The 13,385-nt window shown below is 35.0% G+C and overlaps 1 protein-coding gene across 1 annotated transcript; it reads left to right on the forward strand.

Moving 5' to 3' along the window:
• Positions 1–2,126: 2,126 nt before the first annotated feature.
• Positions 2,127–11,891, forward strand: LOC121982008 (triosephosphate isomerase, chloroplastic-like). The gene is made up of 9 exons (XM_042534853.1): positions 2,127–2,397; positions 4,046–4,072; positions 7,252–7,321; positions 7,559–7,682; positions 9,000–9,084; positions 9,796–9,928; positions 10,041–10,214; positions 11,219–11,301; positions 11,438–11,891. Exons 1-9 carry the CDS (start codon positions 2,236–2,238, stop codon positions 11,492–11,494), a joined length of 915 nt encoding a protein of 304 aa, XP_042390787.1. The 5' UTR covers positions 2,127–2,235; the 3' UTR covers positions 11,495–11,891.
• Positions 11,892–13,385: the final 1,494 nt, after the last annotated feature.

The following is a 13,385-nucleotide window of genomic DNA, read 5'->3' on the forward strand; positions in this document are numbered from 1 at the left end:
ACTGTTGGTTTGAGTATTTGCGTCGTCATGATCATCTTGCTTGCGTCCAAAACTTTGCCTGTCCCAATTAAGACAGATTTATTATAATGTGCTAAGAATTCTTGCTAGATGCAAATTCTTCTTCCAATCTTTAACCTAACCCTATAAATTGATCCTATATTTTATCTTATTCATATAATATAAAGACAGACTAAAGAAGCACACAGTATAATCACTTTTTATTACTGCATAGTTGGCCGTAGACAATTCCTTAATAAATTTTACCATTTGTATTAAAATAAAAATATTTAAAATAATCCCAAATTAATTAAATGAGGTTTCAAAAAAATATGATGCAAAATTAATTAAAGGCAGTTTTCAAGTGATGTCTAGCGGGCCTTTCCCAAATCTCCATCCCATTCCAAACTCTGGTTATAGAATTCGATAAATGATTGAATCACAGTCAGAATTATTAAATATCTAAATCACATAGATAAATTTTAAAATTATTAAATTACATATTCAATTTTATTTTTATCCCTCGGTATTTACTCACGTCTATCCTAATAAATTGCAATCTATTGAAACATAGTTCATCGACATAATTTTGTTCTGAATCAATTGTTACGCTATAACAATCGATTATAAAATTCAATTTATCTTAAAAAAAAATACTAATCCTAATATAACATATGAAAATGATATTTGAGAATATAGATATAATAGAACTAAACTTATACGTAGGACATGATTTTATATTATTCCGAGCTCTCTAATCCATCAGTCGATTTTGATCAAAATAGACCTAAAGAACTTAGAATGATATAAAATCAGATCTAATGTACTCGTCTAATTCTCTTAATTATATTCATACATTGAAATATCATTTTCATATGTCATATTGTAATCAATTTTAATAGAACAGGAACTATTTATTTTTAATTAATTATTACAATGTAACAATCAATTCAGACATATTCATGTTCAAAGAAGTATTGCTCTTAGTGTGACCCATGAAAATGATATTTGATAGCATAGATATAATAGGAGAACTAGACTAAAACATAAAATCTGATTTTATGCCTATTTTGATTGAAATTGGATAATAGATCTTGAGAGTTCTAAATGTTATGAAATCATATCATGTGTTCGTTTAATTCTTCTTATTATATTCATTCCCTCAAGTATCATTTTCATACGCTATATTGAGAGCATCAATATTTTAAACATGAATCAAATTTTTTTTAATCGGACTGTAGCAATTAATTTGGGATATTATTGTGCTAATAAATGGTATCCAAATCGATTGCTACACTTGGGAGGAGTAAAATTGAAATAATGTGATTTGAATATTTGACCATTTTAATTACATGATTTAGTAATTTATAGTACAAAATCCCGTACCATATTATTCATGAGGGGAAAAAAAAGAAATACTCTTTCTTTCGTGTGATGATTTATTTAGATTTTTTATTTATCTTTGTATACTCTCAAACATTCTTCATAATCTCTATTATAACAAAAGATAAAATTTGTCATCCAATAGTTCCACACGATCAACCTCACCTAACGATCCGTCTCTAAAAAAAAAATAATGAAAGAAGGTTATATACAGCTGATCGTCAAATTTACTAAAAGATTAGAGAGATTTTTTCTCTAAAGACAGTGGATTGATTTTGAGTTTGCTAAATCAAATATAAGGGAAAGTGAGGAGTAATTGTCCATGGGTCCACCCAACCCTACCATTATCCAATCCCACCTCAAAGGTTCCTCGCAGCGGGCCCCATCTCGTTCAGCCGACAAGAACCTGCGACTGCGACGACGACCCATCCGGTGTTGATACATGGTCGACCTTAACCAACTCCGTTATCCAGGCCGGATCGGGTGGGCCACATTGGGACACCAAATGGGAAAGTCGGTACGTCTAGCACCTTTCATTTCCCAACTAACAATCCCATGGGCGTACCGTAATAGAGAACAGCGTTCTCCACCGATGTAATGGAAAATGGGAACATCCTCTGGCAGGGAAAATGTCTCGTCCCTGTTCGGGTTCGCACAGCGTTTGCGCGGAGTGTTGCTGGATTCTTTGACCACAAAATTACGGGACATACGTGTCGGAAGAAGAATGGACCTGGGCGTGATCCTGATAATCTTGGTTTCTCCGCCAAGCATCTTCCGAGTGGAATCGGTTTGGGATCTATCGTCGAGGGCGTCGAAATAAGTCGAGGAAGGGAGAAGGTTCGGTAGACGACGGCAATGGCGGCGGCGGCGTCATCTCTGGCATCACAGTTCATGGGGCTTCGACGCGAGGCACCCCCTTCCACCGAGCTCTTCGTCCAGACTGTCCAGTTCAAGCTCCGCCACTCCTCCACCCGCTGCCCTAACGGACGAGTCATTGCCATGGCCGGCACCGGAAAGGTCAAGAACATTCATTTCTTTACCTTCCTTATTTTTCTAATTTTGTAGACGGGAGAACGTAGAAAATATGATTCTTGTCGAAGATCCATCGGAGGACAGATCTTGCCGATACTAGATTTGCGTTTGCAAGAACAAAAAAAAACATTTCTATACATTGTTCTCTGGCTTCAATCTAAACTCAGTTCAGGATTGGGTAAAACGACAATTAACAATACTAATGAATGTTGTTGTATGTTCATAAAGCTGCTTTGATGTATTTTAACTTTTTACTAAATCCATATATTCGGTTATTTAATAAATCATTTCTTTCAAGGGAAAAATTAGATTTCCTACTTCTCAAGAAACTCTAGGTAGCCCCTTTACCTTTATATAAATATTATTGATGAATAGGAAGATTATAATAAAACCCTTACCTATTACATATTTGCATAATACTTCATGACACTCTTTCTCAAGTTGATTCAAATATACTACAGAAATCATATTGTTACATATATATTCAATTGATACAACCTATCATACTCGTGTGGAGGAAAGATACGAGAAATCCATGGAATGATGCACACAAAGTTAATTCTCGGAATGGACTCAAGAGGTCCATGAAATGACACACACAGAAAGTAGAGAACAAATCTGTCTTGAAATGTCTATGGAATAGTGCTTTTAGAGAGAAGAGGATTTATTCATCTTGAAAAGTCTACAGAATGACATACACTCGTTAACTAACATGTGAGAAAGTCCCAATACCTTGATACATCAATGGATGAGTTTTCTTCCTCCACAGCTTCGCCTATTAGCATGCCTTCACCTCTTCAATGGAGCCAATGAGTGTATCAAACTTGACGCCCACTAGCTTCCGGGTACATGGTTGCTTGACATAGAACAAACTCTACCTCACTGCCTTGTCCTCCTCTTTGAAACCCAATATCAACACCCTATTGTGTCATTGGTGCCGCTTGTCGCTTTCACCGTCCACATGGATGTTGCTTCCACAACTTCCACCTGTATGTATTCTCCTCCCACTGTTAGAAAGCTTATTTTTCTAGTTCGGTCTACTCTTTTGACTTTTGTCCTCCCATTAGGTTCAGTGCACCAGCTCTTCTTCTTCCTCTTTCCCCTCCTCCTCCTCGAAGTGGTTGGGTCCTTCTCTTCTTCCTCCACCTCCTCTCATGTTTTCCCTTCCTCCTCCTCCCCCTTTCTCTTTTCCCCTTTTCCTCATTCAACACATCTCTAGCACTGATACAATACTGTCTCAAGCTCGTTGGGGATCGAAACCTCGACTTTGCTCAATATTTTAAGCATTGTTTGTGACTTTAAACCATTCTAAAATGTCAAAGCACTCCTTTTTTTTCCTGTATGTAATTTAGCTTTAGCAACAAGTTTTGAGGGTATCATTAGTTTAGTTGGTACTTGAATCATTTTTCCATGTTTCTGTAAGTTGAGGTTTTAGCTTTTATAATCTTATTTCATCACAGACTGTTGTAGCAATAGCTATTTTTAGAAGGTGAAAATGGACTATTATGTCTCTATTTCTTTGTTTGTTTTCTCTTTTAAATTTTGTGTCTCTAGTATTGTTTTACAAACAAACCCTTGATTTTCTCTTTATTCTGCATTCTTTCTGATATGTATCTCTTCACGTGCCTTGCAGTTTTTCGTTGGGGGGAATTGGAAATGTGTAAGTCTAACTTCCTATATTTTCATTTTTTTTCTTGTTTTCCATTTCTTGCAACTAATTGCAACAATTTACTTTAATAATACTTGCCACTTAAATTCATTTTTCTTCCAATCAACTAAAATGGTAGGCTGGGAGAAGAGATAATCACTTATATAATACCTTCTTATGTGTTTGTCTCAAGAATGGCTAACATCCAAGACATATACAACTTGAATCAGTTGCATGTGTAAACTACCAACTTAAATCTGTACCATAATTTTCCCAACCATCCAATTGATCCATCATGTCCATATCTTCAAATTCTTGAGAATGTTATTCCTAGAACATTGTTTTCAAGAATGACATTCTGTGGAGAAAACAAATCACATTTGGATGTCATGATTGGAACATGCTAACCTATGATCACTTGGGAATTTTTATTTAAATCTAGGTTTTTTTTAATCTCAAGGTATTAATAAAGTTACTAAAAAGAAGTTTCAAGCGGTAGAGCTATTGCCTAGCGCCTAGGCCCCTATGCACAGTCAATATTAAAGTAATATTAAGATAGTAAAGAGAATTATATTAAATTAAGAATTACTAATATATATATAACAATTGTATACTCAATCAAACAAAACAAGTTTACAACAAATAAACAAGTCATAATAAGCCCTAAATACAACAATAATTAAGCATTTCATATTTCACATTACAACTAAGAGAAATAGTCACAAAATCATGAAAAAAAGTTTCGAGTTGCTAAGATTAAATAATGGAAATTTAGAAAAATAATAACAACAACAACCAAGCTTTATTCCACCAAGTGGGGTCGGCTATATGAATCCTTTTACGTCATTGAGCTCTATCTCCTACTATATCATCATCTATACTTAAATAATTTTTATCTTGTTTTATTGTTGTTAACTAAGTCTTTTTTGGTCTTCCTCGTTTGATATGCGTGTTTGTCATAGTTTCACATCGCCTAACTGGAGCATTTATTGGTCGTCTAAGTGCATGTCCGTATCATCTTAAACGTGTCTCTCGGAGTTTTCCCTCAATAGATGCGACTCTGACTTTCTCTCTAATGCTCTCATTTTTTATTTTGTTCATCTTCATATGTCCACACATCCATCTTAACATCCTTACCTCTACAACTCTCATCTTCTGCTCACATGCTCGAATCATAGCCTAACAGTCGGCTCTATATAACATAGCAGGTCTAACTGCGGTTTTATAGAACTTTCCTTTAAGTTTTAGAAATACTTTACGGTCACATAAAATACTCGACGCTCCCCTCCATTTCAACCATCCTGCTTGTATTCTATGCAACTCGACCTCTCCTATCTTAATAATTGTCTCATTACTTCTAATATTGCTAAACTTAAATTTCATATATTCTGTCTTCAATCTACTAAGCCTAAAACCTTTCCCTTCTAAGGTTTCTCGCCAAGATTCTAGTTTAGCATTTATTCCTTCACGTGTTTCATCTACCAAAACAATATCATCTGCAAATAATATGCACCACAATACTGAGTCTTGAATATGCGCAGTGAGTTCGTCCATAATTAGTGTAAAAAGATAGGGACTTAGAGCTGATCCTTGATATAACCCTATCTTTATTGGAAATGTTTCAATTACTCCGTCTGAAGTCTTTACTCTGATTGTTACATTCTCGTATATATCCTTAATTAGTTCAATATATGTTACGTTAATACCTTTTTTATTAGAATCCTCTATATAATTTCTCTGGGACTCTATCATAAGTTTTTTCTAAGTCAATAAATACTATGTGTAGATCTTATTTTTGCTCTTGATATTTTCCAATTAATTATCTAAGAAGATGTATAGCTTTTATTGTCGACTTTCCAGGCATGAACCCAAATTGATTTTCGGTCACTGTAGTCTTCTTCCTTAATTTTTATTACTTTTTCCCAAAATTTCATGGTATGACTTATTTAATACCTCTTAGTTTGTATAATTTTGTACGTCTTCCTTGTTCTTATATAAGGGAACTAGAGTACTTATCCTTCATTAATCAGACATTTTTTTTCATTTTCAATATCATGTTAAATAATTTCATTCAATACCTTGTTTTCCTAAGCATTTTCATACCTCTATCGGAATATCACCTGGTCCAACGGCTTTTCCATTGTGCATCCCATTTAAAGTTTGTTCTACTTCTGAAGTTTGAATTCTACAATAAATTAAAATTTCTATGTTCATTTGACTTACTTAAATTACCTAAGTTAAGTTGGTTACCTAAACCTTCATTAAAAAGTTGATGAAAATACCTCTTCCACGCTCTTTTATTTCTCCATCGTTTACTAATACCCTATTACATTCATCTTTAATACATTTTATTTGGATAAGATTTCTTATTTTCCTTTCTCTCATTTTAGCTATTCTATAAATATCTCTTTTCCCTTATTTTGTATCCAATATTTAGAAAAATAAGAGACAAGAAAAAGGCTAAACACACCTAGGGAAGAAAGAATAAAAAAGAAGGAAAGATGATTAGAAAATAGAAGAAAATTAATGTTAATCATTGACTTCAGGAGAACAAGTGGCGATGAAGTTTGCATGAAGTGGGAGACTTGAACGAACATGGTGTGTTAGGTGACTAATAGGAGAAATATGGTTACTTTCCAATATCAAATGAACCAATAACTTAAAAAAAAAAAATACTCAAACTTTTCCTTGACCCATTCGGACCACCTAGGTGGTTTGCATAGACCACTTTTTAAAAGAGTCACCTAACAGGAACCCCACCTAGCAAATAAGCCAAGTGATTCCTTACTGAAATTGCTTAAATGAGCCCTTAGGCAGTCGTCTTTTAAAACAACGGTATTCATAGTCATGGGAAAGAAAAACTTCATTTTTTTTTGTTTAGGAAAAAGTGTTCCATCATTTAATTTAAATCATAGGTCCACAGTCTAGAGAGAATTCCATATGGTGATGCAGAATGGAGATAGAGGGTTATTTGATTTCTCGGTTAAATATGTAATACAGATTCATTGGATATTTGGATGTAAGATTGAGATCAAGTCCTATGTACCAATGGCATTTATCCTGACTCTTACTTGTACTCTTTAGTTCTAGTACTCTCTTTTTCAGTTCTTCATGTGCTTATGATTGTATTTTCTAAGTAAATTACTCTTAGTCATATATATCTAAGTGGTTCACTTCTTCTTCTTTTCTAGAACGGGACAATGGATTCTGTTACCAAACTTGTTGCTGATCTGAATGATGCCAAGTTGGAAAATGATGTAGGTAAGTTTAGTAAATCGCTGGGTTGCATACTCTTCAGGTGGAAATATCTGTTGTTTAGCATGAACTGCTACGAACTAATATAATTACATGCCATGTCATTTGCATTGATAATTTGTCCAATTATGCAACCTGTTCCCTGATTCAGAAAACTTCAGTTACCTTGTAAATGAATTATTTCTGACAAACTGTCACATTTTTAAATGTGTTTTTAATCTCTTGAGCATGGTAATAATGCAGATGTTGTTGTAGCACCTCCATATATCTATCTCGATAAGGTCAAGCAATCATTGACTGATCTCATTGAAATATCTGCTCAGAATTCTTGGGTTGGGAAAGGTGGAGCCTTTACTGGTGAAATCAGGTAAAAATACTGATTTTACTTCAAAATTACTTCTTTCACTAGGATAACACTCTAAATTGAAACATGTTTTTTTTTTCAAATGTTGAAACGTTTTTGTCTTTCTTTACAGAAGAAATTATAATGAATATCATAAGACACATACCATGCCAATTTCAGGATGAACTGTGGATTATGTACAATCATTACATTTTGTTAAAGTTGACGGACTGACCGCTAATTTCTTTTTGAGTTGTTTAGATATTTGGTCACAGGTTGATTTTAAAATGGCATGGAAGTAAGTCGTGTGTTCAAATCTTGCCAGCATTATGAGTCCATATGTTGATCATAGGCTAGTCGAGTCCAATCCATGTGCCCACATGGGGAGGAGCATTAAAAGTATGTGTATAGAGTGGTCTTTGTTTTACACCTCAAGCTTTTGGAGTAAGCAGTATGCATAATAAGTTGAAAGGAAACAATTGACTTTGGTTGCTTATAGTTGCATTTATATATACGTTTCCTTGAAACTCAAAGCCATCAAAGATATGTTTACTTGATCCACAACCTTGCCTCTTTCCACTTTTTTCTCACTAAAACTAATTTTTCCTTTATGCATAGAGATGTAGCATGGCCTCTCAGATCTTCAGGCCATTGAGAGACTTAGATTTATTATCTATTTTCTTTTAGCAAAGAGGCACATAGATTTTTCCACAAGAACATCACAATGCTTCAATGAGCTTCAATAATAAAGAAATTTTACATTTATTGTTTTGTGATCCATTTAATAACAAACTACTATAGCCCCTCCATAGTTGGTTTGTTTGCTGATTCCAGTGGTCAGTTCTAGGTGCACAGACACAAAAACTAATTATTAGGTGAAGCTTCTGTCCTTAAGGATGTGTGCGAGTGATTAAACATTGACAAATTTATCCATTCTAAACTTCTCAACTTACAGCAGCACAAGCCTTTTTATATGATTATGTCGCAGCATAGAACTATTATTGTTTCTCTTCTGTGCTATCTACTACTCTTAAATTTCTTTAATTACAGAGTACAGACTGCTATAAGATTAGTATATGTTTCTTATCTTAGGCAAATTTCACTGCAATAGTGTCTTTTGAATACGCATTAATTTTCATCGTAGAGCCAAGTGATAAGGAACTTTCTACTTCAATCACTGAAAGCATATGCTTTCTAGAGTGTTTTCTTTGCTTAACAATGGTATCTATAAGCAACAAAGTTTAAGTACTCCAAATTTCCGATAATAGAATTAACTTTTGTTCTACTATTAGTTGTGTGAAACATATAATATTATTGTTAATGTTAATTTATGCTATACAGTGCAGAGCAATTGATAGATTTAGGGTGCAAGTGGGTTATTCTAGGTCATTCTGAGCGCAGGCATATTATTGGGGAGGATGACCAGGTAAGGTTCCAAGGTTTATTATGTTTTTCTAATCTTTTTTGTATATTTCCTAAAGATTAAGAATCTAACACTTCCTCTTTCTATGGTTTGATGTCTTGGGCAAATATGTACAGAAGTTTAACTATGTGGGTAGAGAATTGGATGTTAATAGATAATAGTTGAACGGCTTTGATATTTTTTTCTCTTTTTGCAGAGAGACTTAGACTTTGGTTCCAACGAAGGGAGAAAACAACTAAGGAAAGAAAAAAGAAAGTAGGTAGCAAAAAATAGGAAAATAATTGTAAAATATTTTTCATCTTTTCTTTGATGGAAGAAAAAATGAGGAAAACATTTAAAACTTCATTTGTCAAAGATAAAAAAAGAAGAAGAAAACATAAATAAAAAAATAGGTTTGAAAAGTTATTTTTAAAGATTTTTTAAGCTCATATCTGAGCTTCATTGCATGTGAAAATGAGATTTTGCCCAAATAGGCCGGAAGTAATATAGAGGACACCTAGGGAAAGATTTCTCCAGCTTTTCCTTCCCTTCCCTTCAGGTTTTCTGCCAAAAGAAATAAAGTCAAAGTGCAACAGGGAATATCTTTCTATCACTTTATTTTTTCCTATTTACTTTCCTTTATGAGAAACATGCCTGTAGGGCCTAACAAATGAGTTTTACACATCTTTTCTTCCCTAATGATTATACATCTTAACGAGGTCTTTTTTCTTCCAGTTTATTGGAAAGAAAGCTGCATATGCATTGAGTCAAAATCTTAAGGTGATTGCTTGTATAGGAGAGAAGCTTGAAGAGAGAGAAGCTGGAAAGACATTTGATGTCTGTTTCCAGCAACTGAAAGCTTTTGCAGGTCTCAATATAGTCCACTCTTAAAAAATAGAATTTACTTGTCGTTTATGGTCGAAATAAACAGAAGACACCCTTGGATTATTATATCTAACGCATATTATAAATGTTCACAGATAGCATTTCGGATTGGACTAATGTTGTTATTGCTTATGAGCCTGTATGGGCTATTGGCACTGGGAAAGTAGCCACACCCCAGCAAGCTCAAGAAGTACATGCAGCTGTACGTGATTGGCTCAAGAAGCATGTCTCAGCTGAGGTTGCTTCTTTCACACGAATCATCTATGGAGGTAACCTTGTAAAGCATTGAAATAGTCTAAATAGTTTCCATAAAATTGTAGTTCTCTTAGAAAAAAGGAATCTAGACGTGGTTTGTTTTTCATTTAACCAAAATTAACTGAAAGTCCCTTGCATCTATACGGAAAATTTACTGTTTCTTTAATCTGATGTGAATATCAATATTGAAGGGTTATGTGGATTAGGATTATATGTTTCTTAAATAAAACATTTCCTTCGTTTTTAGTGTAGTCCAATGTTGACTATAAGTCATAACACTCCAAAAGAAGTTACAAAATTTGTGGTTAATTTAAACAAAAATAGGTATCACCTTATGTTACATATTCGTTTGCATTTTATTCCATTTTGCTTATTGAATCAAATTGTTGTTTGCTTCGAGTTGTGCTTCCTGCAATGAATAGCTTATGAAGTTCTTGAATAATATTGATCATCTTTGACAAGACATTGGTCATTATCAAGCTCTTTTTTTTTTTTTTTTGGTTTTTGGTATTGTCGAAGTCAATCAGTTTGGCCTCACCTTATTTACAGAGGAAGAGGGAGGATGGCCTTGACCATCAAGTGTCTTCCTTTATAGAATTTCAGGCATATACACATAGAATATTAATGAGATTTAGAACTTTATTATGCCTTTGCATCAACCAAGGTATGATGTGCTAGTAGCCGCTCGTGATTTATCTCCTCTGTGTTGACCCTGGGATGGATTGACGGGGGCGCTGCCACCATATTATGAAATTTATGAAATCAACCAGTTTTTGTCTTTGTATAACAACTAGATTTGTCAGTTGGTGTCGGACCATAGATATTTTCTCTTTACAGCAATGCTTTTCTACTCATTTACATTATGCGACAATTCTCTGGAGTCATTTTCAGATGCCGTATAGCTGTAAATCCCTTTTCTCACTTAGCAAGTAAACATTTTTAAGAGACTTTTTTTTGTTCATTCGACCCTCATCTAATTCATAAAGTTAAAAGGAAACTGGATCATCGACCATTTCAGGTTCTGTGAACGGAAGCAATTGTGCAGAGCTTGCTAAACAAGAAGACATCGATGGATTTCTTGTTGGAGGTGCCTCTCTTAAGGTACTAACAATGAATCAAGTCTTCCTGTTTTCTTGTCACAATTTGCAGTATTATGTATCTTCTGATTGATTTTCAATCTATATGGTAAAAGTTATGTGAATAAATCTTGAACCTAGTCGTCGACTTGTTTTTATAGGGTCCAGAGTTCGCCACCATTGTCAACTCAGTGACTTCAAAAAAAGTTGCTGCCTGACAATTTCTCTTTAAAGTTTGAAGAACCAATCTCCAAATCTAGGAGGCAGCTTGACCGAGATACTCAGTATTTTGTGTCGATCCATGTCTTGTTCGATGACACCAGGCTTCCCCGAATTTCTGCCGATGTTCATATTTCAGCAGACTTCTATGAATAAATGGAGTTCTAGTTCCGATTAAAGTCCATTTTGTTCTGTTGTTTATTTTCTCTCGTGCTTGAGGAAAAGAAGAGAGTTGACTTGGCTGTTCAAACATTGGAGAGCCTCAAATGGATTGTATGAACTGTATTTTTTTTTTTTGTCATATCCAATTGAGTGGATGTTCTGTAACCCTATAACTGTTGTAAGAGTTGATAAAAGGTGTTTTACGTATAAAAATCCACTTGGAACTCCAAACCATATGCTTTGCTTCCAGTAATGGATGGGAGATCGGTGCAGTCCCGTCGCCAACAGCTGCGGTTCTTGGCAGCATAACCAACTCCCGCCCCTTCATCTCTTCACTCTAAAGGCTCTCTTCTCTTCTCATTCCATTTCCCTTTTTTCCTTTATGATATCGCAGACGGATCACGTATTCCAGTCGGTAAAGAATGAGAACGATGGGCGCATTCTTCACCCGCGTGTCCTGTGAGCAATTCCCGCCTTAAAGTCGTTTGCTTGATTGTCGCAATGACGGTAAATCTTACTCTATGTCATTTGTTACTTGGAGGATGGTCTTTGGATATACTTTTCTAGTGTTGTCATGTCAAATAATGCTATGCTTTTCTAAAGTAGATGCTCCACTAGCTGTAAAATGGAGCTTGTACTAAAGATTCCTTCTTATCAACAAACGTGACGATGGGGCCCAAGGCGCACCCGATGTTTGTTATAAGACTGGGACTTGAACCTCTTGCAAGATATTGAGCATCCACTCAAATCTTACCTGAGGTAACTTGTAAGGTGCATAAACTTATCAATTTCCTAATTTCCGCTTCCACTTTACCACTCTCTCCCTTGGTATCAGAGCTTGTCATACTCTAGTTCTTTAAGTTTGTTGGTATTATGCAACCCTGAGAAGTAAAAGGACAGATCCTAACTTGATAAAGAAAGGCAAGGAGGCCTGAAGAAGTCAAGGGAACATCTGTATGAGATTCTCCAGGAAGGAATTGCCCTCGCCTGAAGAACAAGAGTCCCTATAAGTTCTAATAAGTTTTTTATGAGCACATTTGTTACTGCAAGAAATACTATTTCTTATCAAGAAGCTGTTTCAGCCACTGAACCCATAGAAACCCCTTCTATTGGATTTGCTAAACCTAGTGATTTTCAAGGTGTAACGCCTGGAATCGCTACTATTATTAAGAAAAACAACACCAAAATCCATTTACTTACCCAAATAGCTGAAACCTTAAGGGAAATCCAGCAGGAGCTTCGAAAACAAAATACTCCTCACACTCCTCTTCCACAAGACTTAATTTCTAAACTTCAAAACCTATCTCTTGGCCCTTCTAAACCCAAGGAAAAGCCAGGAAAGTTAAGGGTATTCAAGGATCCATATAAAATCCTAAAATAGGAGCAGGAAAAATTAAAAGGTACATGGCTGCCACCAGAACTGAACAACAGGTAGCTACTACACCTTTATTTGAAGATCAAATAAGAAGCTACAAAAGGAATCAGCGACGCCTTTATAACACTCAACAAGCAGCAAGACGGATTGGGCGTCAACTTACTAGTGGAGGAACCACAAGATATACCCTTGAACAACAACTGGAACCAGAAGCCCAGTTATAACTTTCAATGCAAGAGCGAGCATCCATAGTACATGCAGAGGTACTATATCATTCCAGAAGAGATGACGCACATCATCGGGTTTATGTGCACAGATCAGAAGAAGCAATACTAGTAACAAATAATCACCAG

Source organism: Zingiber officinale, chromosome 1B (assembly GCF_018446385.1).
Source record: "Zingiber officinale cultivar Zhangliang chromosome 1B, Zo_v1.1, whole genome shotgun sequence".
In the NCBI taxonomy this organism is placed as follows: Eukaryota; Viridiplantae; Streptophyta; class Magnoliopsida; order Zingiberales; family Zingiberaceae; genus Zingiber; species Zingiber officinale.